Source organism: Schizophyllum commune, assembly GCF_000143185.2.
Source record: "Schizophyllum commune H4-8 unplaced genomic scaffold SCHCOscaffold_10, whole genome shotgun sequence".
NCBI classification, from domain to species: domain Eukaryota; kingdom Fungi; phylum Basidiomycota; class Agaricomycetes; order Agaricales; family Schizophyllaceae; genus Schizophyllum; species Schizophyllum commune.
In genome coordinates this window covers 1,830,242-1,850,474 of record NW_026089547.1, presented here as the reverse complement: position 1 = coordinate 1,850,474, position 20,233 = coordinate 1,830,242, and the positions used below count along the sequence as shown (strand labels likewise).

The 20,233-nt window shown below is 57.1% G+C and overlaps 9 protein-coding genes and 2 non-coding genes across 11 annotated transcripts; 4 read left to right on the top strand and 7 right to left on the bottom strand.

The window, feature by feature from the left end:
• Nucleotides 1-342: 342 nt before the first annotated feature.
• SCHCODRAFT_t204 lies at nt 343-443 on the bottom strand. Its single transcript has one exon. It is a non-coding gene; the product is annotated as a tRNA-Ser (tRNA).
• Nucleotides 444-764: 321 nt separating this feature from the next.
• On the bottom strand, nt 765-3,165 carry SCHCODRAFT_02713107 (aldehyde dehydrogenase; the record flags this gene model as incomplete). Its single annotated transcript, XM_003028794.2, has 13 exons — nt 2,869-3,165; nt 2,651-2,814; nt 2,403-2,595; nt 2,175-2,324; nt 2,093-2,117; nt 1,964-2,043; nt 1,739-1,908; nt 1,481-1,687; nt 1,355-1,429; nt 1,246-1,301; nt 1,137-1,196; nt 924-996; nt 765-777 (listed from the first exon to the last, which is right to left on the bottom strand). The coding sequence occupies exons 1-13, from the start codon at nt 2,908-2,910 to the stop codon at nt 765-767; spliced, it is 1,308 nt and encodes a 435-aa protein (XP_003028840.1). The 5' UTR covers nt 2,911-3,165.
• A 2,543-nt stretch (nt 3,166-5,708) lies between these two features.
• Nucleotides 5,709-7,128, top strand: SCHCODRAFT_02671386 (FMN-linked oxidoreductase; the record flags this gene model as incomplete). Its single annotated transcript, XM_003028476.2, has 4 exons — nt 5,709-6,087; nt 6,138-6,166; nt 6,216-6,489; nt 6,542-7,128. The coding sequence occupies 4 exons, from the start codon at nt 5,709-5,711 to the stop codon at nt 7,126-7,128; spliced, it is 1,269 nt and encodes a 422-aa protein (XP_003028522.1).
• Nucleotides 7,129-7,252: 124 nt separating this feature from the next.
• Nucleotides 7,253-7,326, top strand: SCHCODRAFT_t206. The gene has a single exon. It is a non-coding gene; the product is annotated as a tRNA-Ile (tRNA).
• Nucleotides 7,327-7,331: 5 nt separating this feature from the next.
• Nucleotides 7,332-9,047, bottom strand: SCHCODRAFT_02588503 (RNI-like protein). Its single transcript, XM_003028795.2, has 3 exons — nt 8,848-9,047; nt 8,549-8,793; nt 7,332-8,497 (listed from the first exon to the last, which is right to left on the bottom strand). The coding sequence occupies exons 1-3, from the start codon at nt 8,942-8,944 to the stop codon at nt 7,454-7,456; spliced, it is 1,386 nt and encodes a 461-aa protein (XP_003028841.1). The 5' UTR covers nt 8,945-9,047; the 3' UTR covers nt 7,332-7,453.
• Nucleotides 9,048-9,246: 199 nt separating this feature from the next.
• SCHCODRAFT_02637900 (uncharacterized protein) lies at nt 9,247-9,679 on the bottom strand. Its single transcript, XM_003028796.3, has 2 exons — nt 9,582-9,679; nt 9,247-9,523 (listed from the first exon to the last, which is right to left on the bottom strand). Exons 1-2 carry the CDS (start codon nt 9,664-9,666, stop codon nt 9,378-9,380), a joined length of 231 nt encoding a protein of 76 aa, XP_003028842.2. The 5' UTR covers nt 9,667-9,679; the 3' UTR covers nt 9,247-9,377.
• A 1,934-nt stretch (nt 9,680-11,613) lies between these two features.
• SCHCODRAFT_01215940 (uncharacterized protein) lies at nt 11,614-12,637 on the top strand. Its single transcript, XM_003028477.2, has 5 exons — nt 11,614-11,817; nt 11,877-11,953; nt 12,009-12,116; nt 12,183-12,324; nt 12,450-12,637. The coding sequence occupies exons 1-5, from the start codon at nt 11,719-11,721 to the stop codon at nt 12,477-12,479; spliced, it is 456 nt and encodes a 151-aa protein (XP_003028523.1). The 5' UTR covers nt 11,614-11,718; the 3' UTR covers nt 12,480-12,637.
• On the bottom strand, nt 12,630-14,117 carry SCHCODRAFT_02064200 (uncharacterized protein). The gene is made up of 2 exons (XM_050341662.1): nt 13,275-14,117; nt 12,630-12,984 (listed from the first exon to the last, which is right to left on the bottom strand). The coding sequence occupies exons 1-2, from the start codon at nt 13,897-13,899 to the stop codon at nt 12,695-12,697; spliced, it is 915 nt and encodes a 304-aa protein (XP_050198646.1). The 5' UTR covers nt 13,900-14,117; the 3' UTR covers nt 12,630-12,694.
• SCHCODRAFT_02637886 (isomerising glucosamine-fructose-6-phosphate aminotransferase) lies at nt 13,535-16,712 on the top strand. Its single transcript, XM_003028478.2, has 7 exons — nt 13,535-13,833; nt 13,885-13,958; nt 14,134-14,782; nt 14,835-15,619; nt 15,672-15,886; nt 15,936-16,310; nt 16,370-16,712. Exons 2-7 carry the CDS (start codon nt 13,917-13,919, stop codon nt 16,392-16,394), a joined length of 2,091 nt encoding a protein of 696 aa, XP_003028524.1. The 5' UTR covers nt 13,535-13,833; nt 13,885-13,916; the 3' UTR covers nt 16,395-16,712.
• SCHCODRAFT_02637883 (mitochondrial glycoprotein) lies at nt 16,635-17,874 on the bottom strand. The gene is made up of 4 exons (XM_003028797.2): nt 17,669-17,874; nt 17,489-17,613; nt 16,967-17,434; nt 16,635-16,915 (listed from the first exon to the last, which is right to left on the bottom strand). The coding sequence occupies exons 1-4, from the start codon at nt 17,835-17,837 to the stop codon at nt 16,868-16,870; spliced, it is 810 nt and encodes a 269-aa protein (XP_003028843.1). The 5' UTR covers nt 17,838-17,874; the 3' UTR covers nt 16,635-16,867.
• Nucleotides 17,875-18,010: 136 nt separating this feature from the next.
• On the bottom strand, nt 18,011-20,230 carry SCHCODRAFT_02751877 (Bicupin, oxalate decarboxylase/oxidase). The gene is made up of 10 exons (XM_050347254.1): nt 20,165-20,230; nt 19,432-20,109; nt 19,317-19,383; nt 19,222-19,267; nt 19,098-19,171; nt 18,809-19,046; nt 18,538-18,735; nt 18,353-18,482; nt 18,240-18,299; nt 18,011-18,190 (listed from the first exon to the last, which is right to left on the bottom strand). Exons 2-10 carry the CDS (start codon nt 19,784-19,786, stop codon nt 18,063-18,065), a joined length of 1,296 nt encoding a protein of 431 aa, XP_050198645.1. The 5' UTR covers nt 19,787-20,109; nt 20,165-20,230; the 3' UTR covers nt 18,011-18,062.
• Nucleotides 20,231-20,233: the final 3 nt, after the last annotated feature.

The window sequence follows — 20,233 nt, the reverse complement described above, 5'->3', positions numbered from 1 at the left end:
TGACATTGTGAATGCATCGTCTACCACAATTTTTAATGCCTTATCTATGTGCTAGTGTATGGATCAACCGACGTCGCGCGCACCCGAAGTTCATTTCGTTCGCCAACTGCAAGCCGGTTCCTCTAAATGGTGATCCGGGTGGCCATGACTGAGCGCTTGAATGCCTGGTGCGCACGAATATTGCCAAATCGGGAACAATGACAAGAGCTGGCGCGGTCCAACGGGCTGGTCAACGACGCCGCATCAAGGCTTGATCTTTGGAAAGGGCGAGACCTTGCACCAGCCAAAGAGCACATACGGTACTTCGCCCAATGGTTCGTCCAAATGAAGGAGAAAAAGGTTCGTTCAGAGGGCGATTCGAACACCCGCGTGCAAAGCACAATGCCTTAGCTGAGGCTACGGGTCGTAGCAGGGCATCACCTTAACCACTCGGTCATCTGAACTTGGTGAGTCAGCGCCCTGCGCAGTTTACACATTTGCCGGGTCGCACGGAGCGACGCTTCAGTTGCTTCTCGACGAAGACGAGCAGAAACAGTTGACGAGGAGCTCATAAAGCCAAGAGTATATATAGTACTACAAGTAAGAGGGAATTTCAAGACTTTTGCTAAGCTTCATTCATGACCGACTTTTCTTCACAGCCGCCGCCGTACCCAAAGTCACGAACAAAAAGAGCCATTTGCCCCAAAGTGTTCTCTGCAATTCCGACGTCGGGGGACCCTTGGGCTTGGGCGGTAATGCGACGGCCATGAAGTTGTTCATCGCTTTTAGCTTCTCGTCCTGTTATTCATGGTCAGTCGAACGAAATTGAGGATTGTAGCGTGGATGCGTACCGTATACGGTGGGTAGCGCCACCACATGAAGCGTTCGACACTGGGAGATGTTAGCTGGTGGTTGAAAGGATGAAGACTGCGAACGCAACGCACAAACTTGGGTTGTCGATCTCGGAGCGCATGTGGGAGAACGTGTCGAAGCCGAACTTCCCGGTGTGATAGCCGTCTGCAGCAATCCGTCAGCATACAGAGCGACATATGCTACCGAGTGTGTCTTACAGCCGCTGCCTCCGATGCCTCCCAGTGGAATACCGTCGACTAGTCAAGTTCAATTATGATCCAAGGCGCAGTGAATATCGTGCTTACCAGCAACCTGCAGCACGACCTCGTTGAAGGCCATGCTTCCGCTGATCGTCTCGGTTCGTACTGTGCGATCCCGTCAGGTGTTGAATGGCGGGTGTGAAAGCATGCGAACCTTTCTCCTTCACCCTCTCGTCGTTGGCGAAGACGTAGATGGCCAATGGCCGGTCCCTGTGCATCAGAGATCAGTCGCCAAGTCCCTCGAGCATGCGAATATAGCTTACCCCTCGTTGATGATGTCGATCGCCTCGTCGACGTCCTCCACTGGTATGATGGGAAGGATGGGGCCGAAGATCTCTCTAGAAGACACCATTAACACTGCGATGAGTTAACAGCGGATGCAGACGTACTCAGACATCAGCGAGTCGTCCTTCGGCACGTTGTTAACGACCGTCAATGCGATATGCTTCTGCGCATCGTCCGTCTCGCCGCCGATGACCACCTTCCCGCGCGTGCTTTCGAGCAGCTTCTTCACGCGGTTGTAGGCCCGGTCGGTGATCATGTTCGAATATGATCCCGGTTTCGTCGTAGCGTCGCCATCGGTGAAGGACTTGTACCTGTCGAGCGGTCAATCATAGCCCTGGCTTTAGAGACATGCAACTCCTTACACTTTTTCTACGGCCTCAAGGAATTTGTCCTGGATGGACCTTACGACAAGAATATAGTCAGGCGCGACGCAGGTCTGTCCCGCGTTCGTATACCGGCCGAGTAGCACGCGCTTCGCCGTCAAGTCGAGATCGCAGCTGGGATGCACGATGACAGGGGACTTGCCGCCGAGCTACGAGAATACGTTCAGCTCAATGGCGGTGCGACCATGAATATTTGACTCTTACCTCCAGCGTGACGGGCGTCAGGTGCTTTGCGGCAGCAGTCGCGACAATACGGCCGACAGCGCCTCCGCCAGTATATGATACTGCAGCTCCATCAGCAAAGGCAACCTATCGGAAACACGGGCGACTCACTATGGTCCCATTGCAGTTCAAGCACCTGCACGATGGGAACGACGTCAGCGGGCCGAAATTTGCCTCAAACTACACCACGCACCCTGGTAGTCTCCGGGATCCCGCCATTTATCACACGAAGCACGTCCGGGTCAAAGTACTTAGGCACGAGCTCCGCCCACAAGGCTGCCGTGGCAGCCGCGTTTTCAGCCACCTTCAGGCAGACCGTGTTCCCCGCCGCCAGGGCACTGATCTGTGAGAATCATCACTCAGAAGTCCTTCATCCGCGCGAACACGCTAAATCATCCACACGAAGGCATGCTAAACTCACAAGCGGCGCAGTCACCAGCCACAGCGGGTAGTTGAAAGGGGTGATAGCGAGTACGACGCCCTTGGCGATTTTATGCGCCTTCGGCTTCATGGCGAACGTCTTGATATCGAAGGGCGGCACCACGGGCTTCGCCCATTCCTCGAAGTTCTTGATAGCGGCGTTCACGTCCTGGAGGAACCCATTGACCTCGAGGCTGTGGGGGAATCTCGTCAGTGTGGGCGCCGCGGTGGGAGAAGGGTCACACACACAATTCGGTCTCGAATCTCGGCCTTCCCAGGTCAGCGTGAATAGAGTCGACAAAGCGGGCGCGGTTCTCCTGAACGAGGTAGCCGAGTTGGAGGAGGAGGTACTTCCGGTACGCCAGAGACCGGGTCTTGCCGGACTTGAACCCCGCCTGCAGCTGGGCGTGGATCTGGTAGGGTATGAGCTCGAGGAGGAGGAGGAGGATAATCAGGGGAACGCGCACCTCGTCAATGTCCTCAATCGGCGTATACTCGACTGCAGTCATGACGGAGGGAGGGCGGGTGTATGAAAGTGGTCAGCGCGGGACGATCCTGAGCCTGATATATAGCAAATCGCTGCCAAGAAGCTGATAGGTGTGCCCGAGTACCAATGTGCATGCGATGATGAGATGAGATCCTAGCAGGTTCGGGAGGCGGAGTTCGGTGTAGAAGCGGCATTACTGTTTGTGGCTAGGAGCCGTAGGCCGTTACAGCGGCGAGAGTCGCAAACGGAACGTCCGTCGAAAAGCATGACCCTTCTGGCGACGCACTAGGGACGTAACTCGTGTCCTTGGTCGTTCTTCTAATGAGCGGGCAAGTGCGGTGGCTGAAATTGGAGGGAGCACTAAAGCCAAGTCAGGCTAGGATCGAGCGAGCTAAGGCGCGCTAGGGAAAGCGTATAAGCCTCTGACTGACATGATATCAGACACGAGGGGCGCTTTCTGTGATGATTCGTTGCAGAACATGGGAATTGAAGGCTTTCAGGCTCGGGCATGCCTCGAGGTTTGCAGCGTGGGGGTTCGGCCAAGACTCGGACACGGATGCACGGAGGGCCGTCGATGGAGGACTCGTGGGGATCTGTGAGAAAGTCGGCTCTGAACAAGAACAACAGGAAGATCAGTTGATTTACCTGAGATCTGAAGACACGATGCATCCTCAGGCAGCGATCACATCACGACCACCTATCATGATCAGAGTCGGCTACTGATAGCTGCAGCTAACTCTTCATTTGTGTCTTGAATAGCATGACAGCAAGTCCGACAACTTTATATATTCGCTTGATGAGCTCACTACTTCACCACTTCAACCAACATCTTTTGCAAAGAAGGGTATAGCAGGATCGCATAGCATTGGGCATGTGAAGGATATAAAAGTAGGTCAACGAACTGAGACAGAGAAACTAGATAGCGATGCACAAGGGATCTGAAGGACGTAGGTTAGCATGACGTGGAACTAATAAGGTGGACAGCGCCTAGGATCAGACATCCAAAGGAAGGTCGTTATGACCCCTCACCGCGTCGACCCTCGCTTCCCGCCCAGCGCACCCGAAGGCGGCCCACGCTCGATCATGCCAATTGGGTTCAACACGATACGAGGGGGAGTATAGACGTTCCGCATTGAGGGAGTACTCCGAAGAGGACGCTAGAGTGGAAACTGCGAATGTATGGAATGTTCATCATAAAAGGGCGCTGGCGGTGGTTTGCAGTAGGGATAAGGGGGACTCACGATTGAGGAGATGGGTGCCGTTTGCGATGGAAAGTAGGGAGACCTTGGGAGAGGATGTCAGTACGAGTTTGCAAAGAGCAGTAGGGGGTATGAAGATCAGACGAAATGGCACTGGCAAGTACGCTGTGCGCCCCGAAGGACGCGTGTCCGTTGCGAACGGACATCTCTGTTCCTCGGCATGGTCGTGTAGGACGGGGAAGAGAAGTATACACATCATATCAGAGACGTGGAATGGTACTCACCAAGAAGATGGGTTGAGAGCAGCGAAGAGGAGTAGGGGAAAGGAAGGAGATGAAGGAAGATGGAGAACTTCCGCGACGCGATCGAGAATTTTATGGGTGCGCTCTGTTTGTCCTTGTGATTTGTGGCGTATGCGCATTTGAGAGGCGTTGATCACGTGGACGCGTCGCGCTTTCTGACTTCGCGAATTTTTGGTCGTCCGCGTTGTCTCAGTGTTCGCCCTAAGGTGTAAGGCCTTAAGCGTCCTAAGCCTTATTAAGGCCTTAGCATAGGGCTTAGGCTTTCGGCGCGCCCTTAGGGTCGGGGCGTAAGGCCTTAAGGTGTCACGTGCACGGCAGTTCACGGTGACCAGATCCCTGCAATACTGAGACGACGCACTCACTTCGACTACTTCCACCATACTCGCGCGCTTTTTGGAAGTATACCGGCCCCGCTACATTTTTTTGCTTTGCATCCAACGGTCAGAAGTAGTCTGGCCGATTGGTGTGACGTGGGGGGACTGTCCCCGCTCCCAAGAAGCCCGACCGGTTCAGCTGACCCCACTGAGAGAGATAGGGAACATTTTACGTTCTCAATCTGGAAAACCAACAGGCCAGCATAATTAAGTATCTGAGGCTTGGTTTGTCGTGTTCGGCGATTGCCGAATCACATTCTCCGCGGTGCGTGTGCTCTCTAAATCACTTCACCGTTCAATCTCTTGAACAAGAGTAGCCGCTCAAGTTGTTGCTGACTTGCCTGCGATATTCACCCACAGGCCCTGTCGGCGGTCAGGGAAATTGCGACCCCGTGTTCTAATAGACGTCAAACCAGCACGGCTATCCCATCAGCTATGAGGGGCAACATTGGGAGCGAAGTACAGACACCAGTTCCATCCTGGGAGCGCACCCATAACTGGCCTGGTCAAAATTTCCTTTTATGGCCTTAAGCCATACCAAAGCCCTTAAATAAGGCCTTAAAATTAAGGGATAAGCCTTAGGGTTTCGAAAAAGTGTGATTAAGGCCTTAAGGGCGAACACTGCGTTGTCTTCCTTGACCTCTAACTTCTTGGCAACCGTGCGTGGGGCTATAGATGAAGGACACGTCTGAGTTGCGAGGCTCTGTGCTGGCGCAGCAGGTTTCTACGCCAGGATGTCTGCCCGTCTCCCGAATTATCGTCTGCAACCGCCTCGTGAAAGTCGCACTCTACGAGCACCTGGGCCCTTTGCTTGGCGGACCACCAGGAAGTCACTTGCGTGGCTTGTACAGTCGCTGGTCGTCAAGCGCCGGCGATACAACCTGGGGCATAATCATCACTGGCAATGTGCAAGTCGCGCCAGACCACCTCAGTCTCGGGCGCGACATGGTAATACCACACGAGGACGACACGGATGCGCTGGCGCAATTTCGCCTCCTTGCTACTGCTATGAAGGGCCAGAACGGCAAACACGCTCTAGCCATCGCTCAGCTCAATCATACTGGGCGACAGTCGGCTAACTTCATCGGAGGCAGGTCACCCTTCGTCGCGCCGCTCGCACCGTCACCTGTACGTGTTGGTAGCGGGAAACCGGTACGGAGCGTTCTTGATGCTTTGACTTATGCCCTCCACGCCTTTCTCTTCCAAACACCTCGAGAAATGACACTGGAAGACATCGACGAGGTCGTCGCACAATTCGTGCATGGCGCGCATATTGCTCGAGAATCCGGCTTCGATGGTGTTCAGCTCCATTGCGCACATGGGTGTGAGTTGGGCTACTTTCTGGAGCTTTTTTTCGATCTGACGACATTGCAGACCTGCTCTCCGAATTTCTCTCGCCAAAGGTATGGCTGATCTTCGTATGGAGAGCTGGAAGCCCTAACCATGGTCTAGACAAATCGAAGGACAGACGAATACTCCTGCACATCGCCTCAGAATGCGCTGCGGCTTCTTCGCCGCATCGTCACGGGCATCAGAACCGCCGAAGGCAGCTCCGGCTTCGCTGTCGGCGTCAAAATAGGTGCTGGCGACTATGCTGCAGGACGGGACGCCGACGACCAAGAGCTCACGCCCTCTGAGCGCGTCGCGGTTGGCTACGTCTCGGAGATCGCCTCCTGGGGCGCGATAGACTTCATAGAGATCAGCGGCGGGGACTACGAGAAGCCAGGTCCGTCGCAGAACTCAGGTATTATGCACCGTCTTTGACAAGTTGTTGTCAGACTTTATGGCTGCCTCGTCCTCGCGTCCGCCTTTCTTCACCCGGGTGTCGAAGGCCATTCGCGCAATGCTCGACGAGCAGCGCAAGACAACGCTGCGCCCACTCATCATCCTCACCGGTAACATCACCACGCCATACGCGGTCGAGCAGGTCCTCCTCGGCGACAAGGGCTCGTCCGGCTGCGCCGACCTCTGCGGCATCGGCCGTATGTCCGTCCTCTGTCCTCAGCTTCCCTCGAAGCTCAATCGCGAGCTTCACGAGGAACATACTTCGGCGGATGACTCCTGGTGGCGCACACCGTTTTACCCCATGCCCAACCTCACCCCGACGTCGTCGTTGCTATCCTGGCTGCCGAAGATCGGGCTCGTGGGCGCAGGTAGCAGCTTGGCCTGGTACAACGTTCGCATGCGCGCCCTTGCGAATGGGGTCGGCATGGACGACGACATGGGTCCCTTCTCCGCGGTCATCAGGATGTGGCTATGGTTCACGCCGGACGATGCGCGAAAGTTGTGGCATTGGCTGGCGAAGAGGGCTGTCTGGGTTCTTTCATTCGTACTGGTAGTGATCACGCCTATGTGGATGTATTGATGGAGTTAACCTCCTTGTGTGTTGTAATCACTCACCACCACTACTTGCGCGGAGTTCAGACACGGAGAAAGGCCCCTACGACACTTTACGACACTTAGATATCATTGAAATTAGTGAATGGACAGGCCGGTTAGCTCAGTTGGTTAGAGCGTGGTGCTAATAACGCCAAGGTCGCGGGTTCGACCCCCGTACGGGCCACTGCTCTAGGGTCATCTCTTCTTTTTTATCCAACTTGTTCACTTCATCGCCGAATACAAGCAAGGCGTACACGTCAGCTTCATATCACGGCAACGGAGTACAATGCAAACAGTCGTAATGAAGGCCATCATAGAGTATTATCGACGCGCTGCGGTTCATATGCATTACATCCCACTTCGCTCAGCCAGCGGACTCGCTCCTGCTCCCTATGGCACACCAAGCTGCCCCCGCCCATACACTTTCCTGACCCACACCCGCTGCTCCGTCCGCCGCCCTCGATATCCCACACCTTGCCCCCTCCACCTCCACCTGCGAAATCGAGGCTCGCCGGATCTGGAACGCAGACCCCACCCCCTTTCGACGCACCTTCGCATTGCGCTACCCGTGGGAGCGTCTCCGGCCGCGCAGCATACTGGAAGATGCGCACCCGTTGCGCGGGCGACAGCGTCGGGGCGAAGAACGAGAGGATGTGGTGCGCGAGCTCGATGGGGAGGGAAGGGACGTGGGGCGCGCCTGCCGGGGGCACGATCTCAACAGGGACGGGCGAGGGTGACCGCGAGCTGCGTTCGCCGGGCGTGTAGCAGTTGCAGCCGGCGCAGCGGCCCTCGCGTTCGCGCGGTTTCCGCGCCGAGCGCAGGAGGACGGCGCGCGAGTAGTACAGCAGCCGGAGCGCGTCGTGCTCGGTCTCGCGCTTGAGGTGCGCGTTGCGCATGAGCACGCGCCGGAGTTGCAGCTCGCAGGTCTGCCAGGTTGCGCGCGCGATGCCGTTGTCGATCTCCTCGCCATCGGGGGTTTGCCAGTCGTCCTCGCCGCCCGCGAGGTTGTTGGAGTACAACTCCAGGTGGAGGAGGTGGTAGTTGCTGCGCTCGATGGTGCGTATGATCTCTCGCACGGCGCGGGTGCCGAGGAAGTTGCCGTTGCATTTGAAGGTTTGGAGGTGCGTACGGTTGGAGGCAAGGTATTCGGTGATATGTGGAAGGGACGCGGGAGTGAGGTGCATGGCGGAAAGGTAGAGTTCGTGGAGCGAAGGGGAGTTGAGGAGGGGGAGGAAGGCAGCGACAAATCCGTCGCCTAGCCCTGGGTTTGTAGCCAGGGATAGGATTTCAAGGCTGGACGAGTTGACGGCGTCCGCGAGTGTCGCAGCGACCTCGGGGTCGGCCAGAAATTCATTCTGCGAATGAAATCAGGAAGGCGAGTATAGGGGAGATGAATTAGAACGTACATCTTGTAGGAATAGGGCATTAAGGGTCGTATTGTCTTTCAAGAAGCCCGCTACAGCCAGCAGGCCCGCATTGCCAATCTTGTTCGAGTTGAGGCTGATCTCCTTGATGCGGTGTCTCGCAGCGCCCGGGGATCGGAGGAATTCGAAGAGGCGGACGGTCCCTGCGTCCCCCAGCTCGTTATGACCAAGGATGAGCTTGCTGACATTCCGCCGCGCGCCTATCGCGCTGATGATGACGTCCGCGCCTGAACATGCCCTTTCGTCATCCAAGCGCTATGAAGTGCGGCTAGATCTCGCACCTTGGGTAGAATACAACCCATCCGATATGTACTCAATGTTCCCGCGACTCGTGAGCGTCACGGTCCGCGGTTTGGGTAAGGAGGGACCGGCGGACATGGGGGACGTCGATCTGGGAGTGCGTCGTAGATGAGGGGGGAAGGAGAGAGACGCAGGTGTGGGATCAAGATTAGTGAGATGAAAGAAGGAAGGAAGGGCCGATAGACTGCGCCATCGGCGCGCGCGTTACGCGTGGCGCGGCAGCCACCTTCTGATCGGCGATCAGGCCGTTTGCTCGGTGTTGACTTGTTGCATTGTTGCTGTGCTTTTGTTCTCTCATCTGACCCCTGCCGGGCTCACGCGTACCTGCTGCAGTGGGACGCGCAGTACGCTAGCTGTTCTCTCCACGCTCAATCCACGACGAATCGGACCAGATGCGATTCCTACAAATACAGAATGACACGGCTTATACAGTGAAGCCTGCTACCCAATGATATCCCAGGCATTGTTCCCCTTCGAATGTCCCATGATGAATCATCCGATAGTCGACCCTTTACTTGCGCTGGTGCATAGACATTGCCCTGCTCCTCATCGCAGTGCGCATTTTGTCGCCGGGGCGGGGGACGTGGCTCGCGATGTTGCTGACCTCCATTGAGGTCATCGCCCTGTCCGAGCGTTCGCCGTGCGCCAGGCCAGGCTCTGCGACGCGCGTGGGTGAGTACTCTGAGGCGGTTCTCGAGCAATGTGCTAGACTCACTGTGCATAGAAGAATGCCCCTCGTAGGTGCGTGCGTCGGCGGCGGAGGCAGCCATTCCGCCAGCGGAGAGAGCAATGGAAGCCATGCAGGCAACAGCCTGTGTTCAACATCAGCGACGGTGGAGCGACTGAGACAGCAAGCTGCTTACCATTCCAGCACCACGAGCAGCGGCCATTGTGGAAGATGGAAGTGTTGGAGAGTGGTGTGAGGCTTTGTGAGTGAGGTGAGTGGGGCGGGAGGCTGATGCTCCTCCTGCCACTTTGCTACCACCTTTATACTCAGCCCCGCCCTCGATTATCGGCTGACGCGTGCCCAAGGGAATGAATCATCCACCGCCAATGGCCTGAGACCCAATTGAGACCCCCAGTCAGAAGCACCCTCAGCTGGCCAGGTCGATAGGCTGAGCGGACATTTGGTGGCAACTCCGTGGTGCGCAGCGACGTCAACCCCTCGTCGCTTTTCCCACCGCGTGACCTCCCCGTGATGAGGAAGTTCGGTTGCCGACGACGAAGGCGGCTGGGCTGCGAGGAATCCCCCTCCCCGCGGTCCTAGAACGTGGTCGCCCTGCCCAGCTTCAGGGAGTCCGCGCTTCTCTCGCACGCAAGATAGCTCAACGAGGGGCGTGGCGACCGTCGTGCTGCTTCCCACGCTTCTCGTAACGAGAGCGAAGCAGATCTTCGCTGGCCAGACCTGGTAAGCGAGGGCGAGGGTACAGATAGCTCACCCTTTCCTCGAGCACCTCAAAAGCGATGGGCCGATCCAGCCTCCGTGTTATAGGAAACATTTAGCCTGCAGCGTACGATGTTGTAGGGGAGAGCGATCTGCGTCGTCAAGCCTGCGGCTTATCTTCCCTATTGTTGGGTCACCTTGGCGCGGTAGCAAAGTTTAGCGGCAGTCTATCAGAACGAGCAGCTTGTGAAGCTTGTCGGCGAGTCTGGATTCCCGGTGTGAGCTGGCGACCTTCCTGCGTGGGGTCATAATTGCACGGCCAGTCATCTGGATTCCAGTAGCCTTCACGAAGCAAAGATAGGCGTTCAGTCTCGATGAACAGGCAGGTCTTTGCCCAAGTCTCGACAGGGTCGCTACACACGGTTATTGAGAAGCGAAGGATGGAAGTCATTGTCAACAAGTTCGGAGACGTGTACGGATGGGACCAAGGTACAGAATTGCGGCAACTGCCGCCCGCGTGCGCGGTCCGATTGTTCCGTTCGCACGCCAAACAAGCGCAAAGTGGAACTTGCTCTCATCCCGAACCTCCACGGTTAGCGTCCGGTGCAAACGTACAGCACCGGTCACTGGACCTGCTTTTTGCCTGCTAGCAATCCCCAACACTGTCGCAGGTCCTATAAAAATCTATTTTTAGGGACAAGGCGCGCATCGAGAGCGAACGATGCTAATCACCTCCTGCGCCCGTAACCTGGTCTTACGCTCAGAAATATATTGCAGGCTGTTCAAGGGCTATTCTGGAAGATGGCAGCGAGCTATACTGATAGTCATGATCTACTTGGTACCGGGCGACCTCTCAGTCAACTTCGATGGGCAGGAGGGGACGCCGGGAGACCAGCAACCGCCGATCGACTCGGGAAGCCTAGCATGATCCCAACTATCCATGTACGTCTTCCCTACAACATCCTCTCCACTCCACCACCCGACAGCCCTTTTTTGAGGCCTTCGGAGCTCGCTCGCCGCCTTTCCTATCCTCGTTAACCATCTCGCCCTCGCCGCCTCCCTCGCCCTGTAAGAAAGCAAACAGGGCGATCGCGCCGCGCGCCCGCTCCGACTCGAGGTCAATAAATCCAGACTCGCGTTCTGATCCCTCCCCAAAGTCAATGAAGCCCATTCACCCGCGTCGGTACCTCGCCGCACCGCGCGCGAGGATCTGCGCACCGAGACCCGCGGCCGTAGTTGTTGGCGTACGTTTGAGCGCATTTTGGGTGTGCGGTCATAGGTGCCCAGGTACGCGCTAGCGGCTGGATGGACAAGGTAGGGGTGGTCAGGGTAAGGACTGACAGTCAAGCTGAGATCCGCGGACCGGGGAGGAAGGGTATAAAAGGGAGCGCGACAGGGCACGATTTCCTCACCAGCTTTTAGTCGCCAGCACAGCGTCTTACAGCCAGTACTTCCTCATATCCTCACGATGTTCTTCGTCCAGGCCCTCTTTGCTCTCGGCGCTGCTGCTCTCGCTGCCGCGGAGACGCACACCATCCACTTCGACAACGCCTGTGGGTACGGTACTGTGAGTAGCTTCACTCCGTGCAACGGCGAGGGTTCAGGCTGCTGATCATTTCTCCCTAGCCCGTCATCTACCAGAACTTCCAGCAGATCTCCTCTGGCGATCACACCTTCAACGGCCCCGCGTCCGCTGTCATTGCGTTAGTCTCATGTCCTTCGAATGGCTCGCCATTGTGCTAATTCCATGTTCGCCAGCTTCCTCCAGACCGGCAACTGCGGTGCCAACGGCGAGAACTGCTCCATGGTCGAGTTCACGCTCGTGAACGGCGGCGTGTCCAGCGCTGACGTGACGCTGATTCCTCCGTGAGTGTTGGCTCCTTGCCTTCGTCCCCTTCGCATGGAATACGCTGGCTAACGCAGCCTCCCCAGCCATACGTTCTCCGTCCCCACCGGCTTCGGGTACTACAACGGCTGCGACGGCGTTGGCAACGACTGCACGTCGGCCAACTGCGCGGGTGCGTTCCACAAGACGGACGACTACGGCGCACAGCGCCAGTGCACGTCGGACAACGTGAGTTTTGTTGCCCTCTCTTTTTTGCTATCACTGGAGCGGTGTTCGCACTCTCTCTCCTCCCGTCCCCCTCCTCCCATCTTCCTGCTTCGCAATGAGAACTATGATGCTCACATCCTCTCTAGGTCAACCTCGCCATCACCTTCTGCAAGTAATCGCATAGGCGATGTAAAAAGCGGTTATGGACTTTGCATACGCATACAAAGTACAATCAAGGACTGTATTGGGGGGCATATGTAAACTAATGGGCTATCGAGGGTATATATGCACGTCTAATGCATGAAGTGGTTTATGAGTTCATCGTGATGGAGTCTAGGAAGGAGAATCAGGACTCAAAGTGCCGAGCGAAGTTCAGTCGATCCGATCCTGGTTACTTCCCAGTTCTCGTCCTCGTACAGTAATTGTAGTACCTCCTCACAAGGAGGCCGAGGAGCTCCCAAGCACTTACATATAGCGAGAAGTGCAAGAAGTGCATACGGCTTGGTGCCATAGATGGCCAGGGTGTCAAACGTCCTGCTGAAAACGCGCTTGGACCTGTTCGGACTTCGCATCCTTGCGATTTCGGGATGATGCTGTGCGGAACCGCGTCGAAACGACCTCGGCGGAGAGAAGTGACGAGGATGTCCGAGCGGATGAATGCATACAAGACTTCGTAGAAGACTGAGAAACAATAGCCAGGTCAGCTGTAATCGGAACAAGTAGGACCTGCCGGAAGCAAAGTCTCATAACTGTCGTTTGTACCGATGGTCGCTGAGATTGAAAGGACAGAAACGGAGGCGGCTGTTTCAAAGATGTTCAGAGGTCGCGCCGTGCCTCAAGGGTGCGCGCGGGCATGCATTTTAGAGGCACGAGAGCAGCGGGACTTGACGGGCGACGCCACGACCTCAAGTCGGAAGACGCAGACGCCTCCTCTGGTGTGACGAGAGACGTATAGCATGGGATGGACGTACCGTTGACGCGCTCAGCCTCGTCCCCGACGTGGTGGCGCAGGTCTGATTCATACAGTCCGAGCCCGAGGAGACGATGAACGCCGTGAAACGGTGATGCACTGGACAGTTCACAGCGGTCGGAGGCAACATAGCAGCGAATGCTGAGCGTCGATGCTTTCTGATGGAAGTAGATAGCCCGGATGGAATTCGAGAAGACTCGGGAGACAGATGCAGACGCGCAGGGGGCTCGGTGTTGACTCGATAACGACCCCTTCGCGGTGGGTTTTCCCCGCAGACGTAAGGATTTAGGAGCCGCGCGCGACGTCGGGGAGGTAATGCTGGCGCGTGTTGTGGTGTTGGAGTCTGTGCTGGGGCGATGCGCTCGCATGCAGCGGGAGGAGAGGGTCGCCAGGCACAGGCCGAGGCCGTAGTGACCGAGCGAGTGGCGGTACGCAATCATGTTTGTTTGTTTGTTCGGGAAGTCCTTATATGCACAGTCGCGACGCGTCTTGTCCTTCTCCATTTCCTTCCTCCTCGTTCCTTCATCTTCGTCCCCGTCGTCGCCGTCCTTCTCCCCGTCGTGAGTGCCAGCGAGCTGCGACGCGTGACCACCACAATGCTGATTCTGCAGCCCTGCAGTGTCCATCCATCTAGATAGGCGTCATGTGTGGAATCTTCGCATACTGCAACTTTTTGAAGGAGAAGGTGAGCCGACCTTACCCAGTACGGATCGCAGGGAGCACGCCTGCACGCAGATTGTGCGCCGGATGTCGCTGTATGCGCGCCAGGAAGCAGCTAGACGCGCGGAGATGGCTCCCGAGCGCGCTTCCCCTCATGAATCGAGATGTCGCCAATTGACGTGTTCTGACGATCGCTACAGAAGCGTCAGGAAGTACTCGAGATTCTGTGCCAGGGCCTGGCGCGCCAGGAATATCGCGGTTATGACTCGGCTGGTCTGGGCATCGACGGCGACAAGCCCGGCGAGGTCGTCTTCTTCAAGCACGTAGGCAAGGTCGCCGGCCTGCGCCAGAAGATCGCTGCCTCCGACATTGATGTCAACAAGACGTTCGACTCCCAGGTCTCGATCGCGCACACTCGCTGGGCGACGCACGGCGTTCCGTCGGAGGTCAACTGCCATCCCCTCAAGTCCGATCCTACGGCCGAGTTCTGCATCGTCCACAACGGCATCGTTACCAACTACAATGAAATCCGCATGGTCCTCTCCAAGCGCGGATACAAGTTCGAGAGCGACACCGATACCGAGGCGGTCGCCATCCTCACGAAATACGTCTACGACTCCCAGCCCGACAAGCGCATTACCTTTACTGAGCTCGTCAAGACGGTCCTGAAGGAGCTTGAGGGTTCCTTCGCGTTCGTCTTCAAGTCCAAGCACTACCCGAACGAGATCGTTACCGCGCGTCGAGGTTCGCCCCTGCTCGTCGGTGTCAAGACCGATCGCAAGCTCAAGGTCGACTTCGTCGATGTCGAGTTCGCGGGTCAGGACAGCAAGGACACCCGCATGGAGGGCCGTGAGTGCCAGTACTTCTTTGATCTACACAATCAAGCTAACGCGACGCGTAGTCCACCCGAACTCCCCTGCTGGTCTCCTCGCCCCTCCCTCTGCCAACCCCAAGGTTCTCCGCACCCAGTCTCGCGCGTTCATGTCCGATGACGGTCTCCCCCAACCTATCGAGTTCTTCGTCGCATCCGACGCCGCTGCCATCGTCGAGCACACCAAGCGTGTCCTCTACCTTGAGGACGACGACATTGCGCACATCGCTGATGGCGAGCTTCACATCCACCGCCTCCGCCGCAAGGAGGAGGGCGGCGAGCCGACCCCGGCGACGCGCAGCATCGAGACCCTCGAGATCGAGATTGCCGCCATCATGAAGGGCAAGTTCAACCACTTCATGCAGAAGGAGATCTACGAGCAGCCTGAGTCTGTCGTCAACACCATGCGTGGTCGCGTCAACTTCGACTCGAACAACATCACGCTCGGTGGCCTGCGCGCGTACCTCCCCATCATGCGCCGCTGCCGTCGCATGGTGTTCATCGCCTGCGGTACCTCCTACCACTCCTGCATTGCGACACGCCAAATCTTCGAGGAGTTGACCGAGATCCCAATCAGTGTCGAGCTCGCGTCCGACTTCTTGGATCGCAAGACGCCCATCTTCCGTGACGACACCTGCGTGTTCCTCTCCCAGTCCGGCGAGACTGCCGACACCATCCTCGCCTTGCGGTACTGCTTGGAGCGCGGAGCCCTTTGCATCGGTGTCGTCAACACCGTCGGTTCCACCATCTCTCGCGAAACCCACTGTGGTGTTCACATCAACGCTGGTCCCGAAATTGGTGTTGCTTCCACGAAGGTGCGCAATTCGAGGGTTCCCTGAGGACCGCATCGTCTGACCTCGCTCCCAGGCATACACCTCGCAGTACATTGCGCTCATCATGATGGCTATTCAACTGTCGGAGGACCGCTTGTCGCTTACGGAGCGCCGCAACCAGATCATCGAGGGCCTGCACGCGTTGCCTGCGCAGATCAAGCAGGTGCTCGGGCAGGACAGCGAGCTCCAGCAGCTCGCGTCAACCGTCTCTGGCAACAAGTCGCTCTTGCTCATGGGTCGTGGTTATCAGTAAGTCTGACTTGGTTGTTTCTCGTCTACCGCTCTAACACCGCTCCAGGTACGCCACCTGCCTGGAGGGCGCGCTCAAAATCAAGGAGATCTCCTACATGCACTCCGAGGGCATCCTCGCCGGCGAGCTCAAGCACGGCCCGCTCGCGCTCATCGACGAGAACATGCCGGTTATCATCATCATGACGCAGGACTCGCTCTACCCGAAGGTGATGAACGCGTTCCAGCAGATTACCGCGCGCAAGGCGCAGCCGATCGTCATCTGCAACGAGGGCGACCAGGACATCCCGAAGGCGGCGAAGACCGTGCGCGTGCCGAAGACGGTGGACTGTCTGCAGGGCCTGCTGAACATCATCCCGCTGCAGCTGCTGTCGTACCACCTCGCGGTGCAGGCTGGGTACGATGTTGATTTCCCGAGGAACTTGTGAGTGGTGGTTTGCTTTGTGGGCGGAAGGGAAGGATTGTTGACGACGTCGCTTACAGGGCCAAGTCGGTGACGACCGAGTAAACGCGCATACCTTCTCGAGTGGAGTTTGTTTGCCGCGTCTCCCGACCAGCACCCACGATGGTCTCGGGCCACTCTGCGATGGTTTCGGACCGTCCTGCCTTCTCTTTCCCTCTCATACGGACTGAACAATTAGTGTAATGCATAGTGACCCAAGGACGGACGATGGAGACGGATACGATACATTTTCCTGTCGCCCGTCTACTAGCTTTGACGACTGTAACATGAATACGATTGCATATCGTTAGCCAACCAAATGTTAGAATGTATGGACTTCAGTCCTTTCAAGCACCTTCGCGATGGATTGCACGTTGCATGGGCTTAAATTAGGCGAGGATTGCTGTGGGCACTCAGGGTGAGGGGATTCGGACAAGGACGATAGTATGTGCGACCTGGAGCATATATTCGTGACGTAGAGTGGAGGTTAGGCATTATACAGCGTGAGTACAGTAGGGATAGCGTGAGTAGGAGAACAATTATGCGTCGACGAAGTTCTTGACATCCTTCAACCAGCGAACGTACTCCTACATCGAACGTTAGCATAGCGAGCATGGAGGCCAGCAAACAGAACGCACCTTCTGCTCCTTGTACTCCGCGTACTCGGGAATGAACAGCGCCAACGCCTCGTTCACCCCCCGCTCCTGCAGGAACTTCTCGAACTCCTCCTGCAGCCCGATATCCAGCGAGTCGAACTGCGGGCCGATGTACAGCGCGCGGCGCGCCCAGTCCGCCTCCGCGGTCAGCTCCGACCCGAGCTTCGAGTCGCGGTAGAACGCGATGTTGTCGACGACGAAGTGCCCGTCCTGGCAGACCATGTCCACGGAGAGCGTGCCCGGCGCGGCCTGCTTCGTCAGCGTCATCGACACGCGGATCGGGTACGAGTGCGGCGAGCTCGGCTCCTCGTCCTCCTGGCCCTCCTCCTCGAGCGCGGGCTCCTCGGCCTCCATAGACTGCACGTCGGACGCGGAGAAGACGAGGTTGATGGTCTCGTTGCCGAACTGGCGTGTCAGGGTGACCTCCTCCTTGCCGGAGTCCTCGACGATCTGGGGGTGGGGAATGAGTAAGTTGGAAAGAATGAGGGAAGTAGGGAGACGCACCTTCCAGTTGCCGGCCTCCTTGAAGTCCTTGAGGAAGGTGGGCTCACCCTCCTCGGCCTCTTGCGCCGCGACCTCCTCCTCGTACTGCAGCTCCTCCTGCAGCTTCTGCGACACCGCAACGTCAGCTGAGGGACACCCTTAGCATTCACATTCTATTCCCTGAGACCCAAGAAAACGCACTGGTACCCGACCCGAACCTCCGCGCCGTCATGGAGAATGCGCGGGCAGCCGGGGTCACCGCGCCAAGCGCCGAACGCGCAACAATTGGCGCAGCGCGCGACACGACCGAGACGCGCGCAAGGCGCAGGGACGAGCCGGAGAGCTGACGGAGAGCACGGACTGCAGACATTTTGGTGGTCGTGGTGGGAACTGAATGGAGTTCTGAAGAGACACGAATTCCAAAAATTTCGACAAGTCGAGAGCGTTCCGATTTTGTGGCGTCTGCGCATCATGCGTGCGACTTGGCGCGAGGTTGGACCCCCACCTTTACCAGAACGCTCGAGAACAGGCTCCCACCGAAATGCTCAACAACGCCATGGTATAGCTCTACGTGGTACCATACACCAAAGGGTATCTAAATCACTTCTTGCTTGACCTTGTCCAAGTGCGAAATGATCTCGTCAGTGAAGCCGAGATGGGCCTTGACAAGCTCTGGCGGCGTCAGTGCCAGCCATTGCGACAGGGAAATATCCTCGAACACATCTGGGAAGCTCATTGAGCAAGATAAAAGGTGATTACAAGAACCACTCACCCGACTTGAAGATCTCCAAGAACTTCAGCGTGGTGCTGCCAGTGTTCTCAACGTAGTGACCTGCAGTCACAAGTCAGTGGAACAGCGTTGGATTAGCCATCATCTTTGCTCACCGAAAGAGGGTGGGATATAAGCCACGTCGCCTCCCTGGTAGTTGAAGGTGTTGGACGCGCTCGACGTGAAGACGGTCATACGGCCTTCGCCCTCGAGGAAGAACGTCCATTCCGGCTCAGTCGGGTGCCACTGCAAAAGCAATCAGGTCAACCAAGACCGAAGCAAGTTCAAGAGAAGAACGTACGTGAAGCTCCCTCAAGCCGCCGACCTCCACCTCAACAACCGCGGCAGAGATGGCGGTCGAGATCTTGAACGTATTCGAATCCACAATCTTAACGCTGCCGCCCTGCTTCTGCTCCGCCGGGACCTCAGACAGCTTAAATGTGTAAGGCAGCTCCGTATCGTTCGGCACGACCATGTCGTCTTCAGGGTCTTCCGGTGGCTGGCGAGAGGGCCCAGTCAGCACCGCTCGCAAGTTCGGACACATTGCAGCGAGTAAACAACAAGAAACTGACCGCGACGCCAGGGAAGATATATAGCTCATGAGCCGGTATGCTGTTGAAAGCCCCCTCATTACCGCGCATGTTGAAGTTCTTCGCCAGCACCTCGGTCGGGACGTGGGCCAGCCAGTTCGTGAGCAGGAAGGTTTCATCCTCGTTGAAGTTGCCATCGTCGAAGACGAGGAGGAACTCGGAGCCATCTTCGGGGATGGCCTTCGCTTGAATGGAGTGCGGGATGCCTGGAGGGAAGTACCTAGACGCAAGGTGAATGTGCGTGCACATGAAGGACGTGACTCGGACGTACCAGAGATCCCCTTCGTTCACGTCGCCGAGGTAGACGTGCCCCTCGGGAGTCACAACGCTAATCCGCAGCGAGCCCTGCGAGGACGTCAGCCGCAGCAGGCGCATGAGATGGAAGGCCGACGCGCTTTGAGGATGTATGCCCACTCCGCGGCAGTATGCCAGTGCATCTCACTAACAGTGCCATGAGCCAGCGTCATAGTGCGTCGTATGAGGCTCCTACCGGATAGCGCCAGCCTCCAGGTGCATATTCACACCTGCCAAGTCCGTCGCCACGGGCATCTGCTTCGCTGCGTGGCGTCAGCATCTCAATGTTTAAGTGAAAGCCAGCTACTCACCCGTCTGCTGCCTTGCCCAGCCGCCGTTCGTCAGCCGGTTATGGCTCAGGGAGAACGGCCACTTCAGATTCGGCACATCTCCCACATCTGTCGATGGCGGTGCCAGCAGGTCCGGGTTTTGTAGCTCCAGCGGCTTGTTCGTCGGCCCAAGGATGGGCGACGCGCCCAGATCCCCGCGCACGGGCTGGGGATCCGCGTTAGGATCATCGGGCGACCAGAGCGGCGCATTGGGATCGGTCGACGCGTAGGGGCCCGGCGGCGTGAGATGGTCCGCATCCCCATCGCGCGGCCCTATACCAGGCGCTGCGCCACTGAGCGTAGCAAAAAGCAAAGGGAGCGTGCGTAGGATGTGCATCTGGGCGGGCTAGCAGGTGTGGTGGGATAGGCGATGGGCTCCGGGAATGTGGATTTTCTTGCCCTCTTGAGGGTGCCGGGCGCGAGCTGGGAGGAGTGGATGTCATCTTACACCTTATATACGTACGGAACGCGCGAGGGCTCCTCTCAGGAGGTGCAGCCACTTGCGTGATCCGCTGAAAGGAGGGCTATTGTTGACGGCAGAGGAGCGCGTAGGATAGCATGCGTGACAGCAAGGGGCGCAAGCTAGGCGCGCAAGAGTCTTCCATCCAGATGCAGTCGGTGATGACGGAGATTGGGGTGAGGAGCCCAAGCCTAGTGTCCCTAGCAAACCGTTAGGCCGCTTGTGCGAGTCGTGCACTTGAAAGTCGTATACAACCTGCACGTAGATGAGCCGTATATACTCCATTATTAGACCAAGATATTCTTCTAGAAGGGAAGAAACGAT

Bases quoted from the DNA above. Each gene is read 5' to 3' on its own strand.
- SCHCODRAFT_01215940 (XM_003028477.2), top strand. From the start codon at position 11,719: ATGTTCTTCGTCCAGGCCCTCTTTGCTCTCGGCGCTGCTGCTCTCGCT. The intron at 11,954-12,008 runs GTTAGTCTCATG...CATGTTCGCCAG, and splicing joins CCCGCGTCCGCTGTCATTGC to CTTCCTCCAGACCGGCAACT. The intron at 12,117-12,182 runs GTGAGTGTTGGC...CAGCCTCCCCAG, and splicing joins GACGTGACGCTGATTCCTCC to CCATACGTTCTCCGTCCCCA.
- SCHCODRAFT_02637886 (XM_003028478.2), top strand. From the start codon at position 13,917: ATGTGTGGAATCTTCGCATACTGCAACTTTTTGAAGGAGAAG. The intron at 14,783-14,834 runs GTGAGTGCCAGT...CGCGACGCGTAG, and splicing joins GGACACCCGCATGGAGGGCC to TCCACCCGAACTCCCCTGCT. The intron at 16,311-16,369 runs GTGAGTGGTGGT...CGTCGCTTACAG, and splicing joins GTTGATTTCCCGAGGAACTT to GGCCAAGTCGGTGACGACCG.
- SCHCODRAFT_02064200 (XM_050341662.1), bottom strand. From the start codon at position 13,899: ATGGACACTGCAGGGCTGCAGAATCAGCATTGTGGTGGTCACGCGTCG. The intron at 12,985-13,274 runs GTACGTCCATCC...ATTGTTTCTCAG, and splicing joins CGAGGCTGAGCGCGTCAACG to TCTTCTACGAAGTCTTGTAT.
- SCHCODRAFT_02637900 (XM_003028796.3), bottom strand. From the start codon at position 9,666: ATGGCTTCCATTGCTCTCTCCGCTGGCGGAATGGCTGCCTCCGCCGCC. The intron at 9,524-9,581 runs GTGAGTCTAGCA...CGCGCGTCGCAG, and splicing joins GGGGCATTCTTCTATGCACA to AGCCTGGCCTGGCGCACGGC.
- SCHCODRAFT_02588503 (XM_003028795.2), bottom strand. From the start codon at position 8,944: ATGTCCGCCGGTCCCTCCTTACCCAAACCGCGGACCGTGACGCTCACG. The intron at 8,794-8,847 runs GTGCGAGATCTA...GGGCATGTTCAG, and splicing joins TGGGTTGTATTCTACCCAAG to GCGCGGACGTCATCATCAGC. The intron at 8,498-8,548 runs GTACGTTCTAAT...TTTCATTCGCAG, and splicing joins ATGCCCTATTCCTACAAGAT to AATGAATTTCTGGCCGACCC.
- SCHCODRAFT_02637883 (XM_003028797.2), bottom strand. From the start codon at position 17,837: ATGTCTGCAGTCCGTGCTCTCCGTCAGCTCTCCGGCTCGTCCCTGCGC. The intron at 17,614-17,668 runs GTGCGTTTTCTT...GGTGTCCCTCAG, and splicing joins GAGGTTCGGGTCGGGTACCA to CTGACGTTGCGGTGTCGCAG. The intron at 16,916-16,966 runs GTGCGTTCTGTT...CGTTCGATGTAG, and splicing joins CGGAGTACAAGGAGCAGAAG to GAGTACGTTCGCTGGTTGAA.
- SCHCODRAFT_02751877 (XM_050347254.1), bottom strand. From the start codon at position 19,786: ATGCACATCCTACGCACGCTCCCTTTGCTTTTTGCTACGCTCAGTGGC. The intron at 19,384-19,431 runs GTGAGTAGCTGG...GACGCCACGCAG, and splicing joins CTGGGCAAGGCAGCAGACGG to CGAAGCAGATGCCCGTGGCG. The intron at 19,268-19,316 runs GTAGGAGCCTCA...TGGCACTGTTAG, and splicing joins CTGGAGGCTGGCGCTATCCG to TGAGATGCACTGGCATACTG.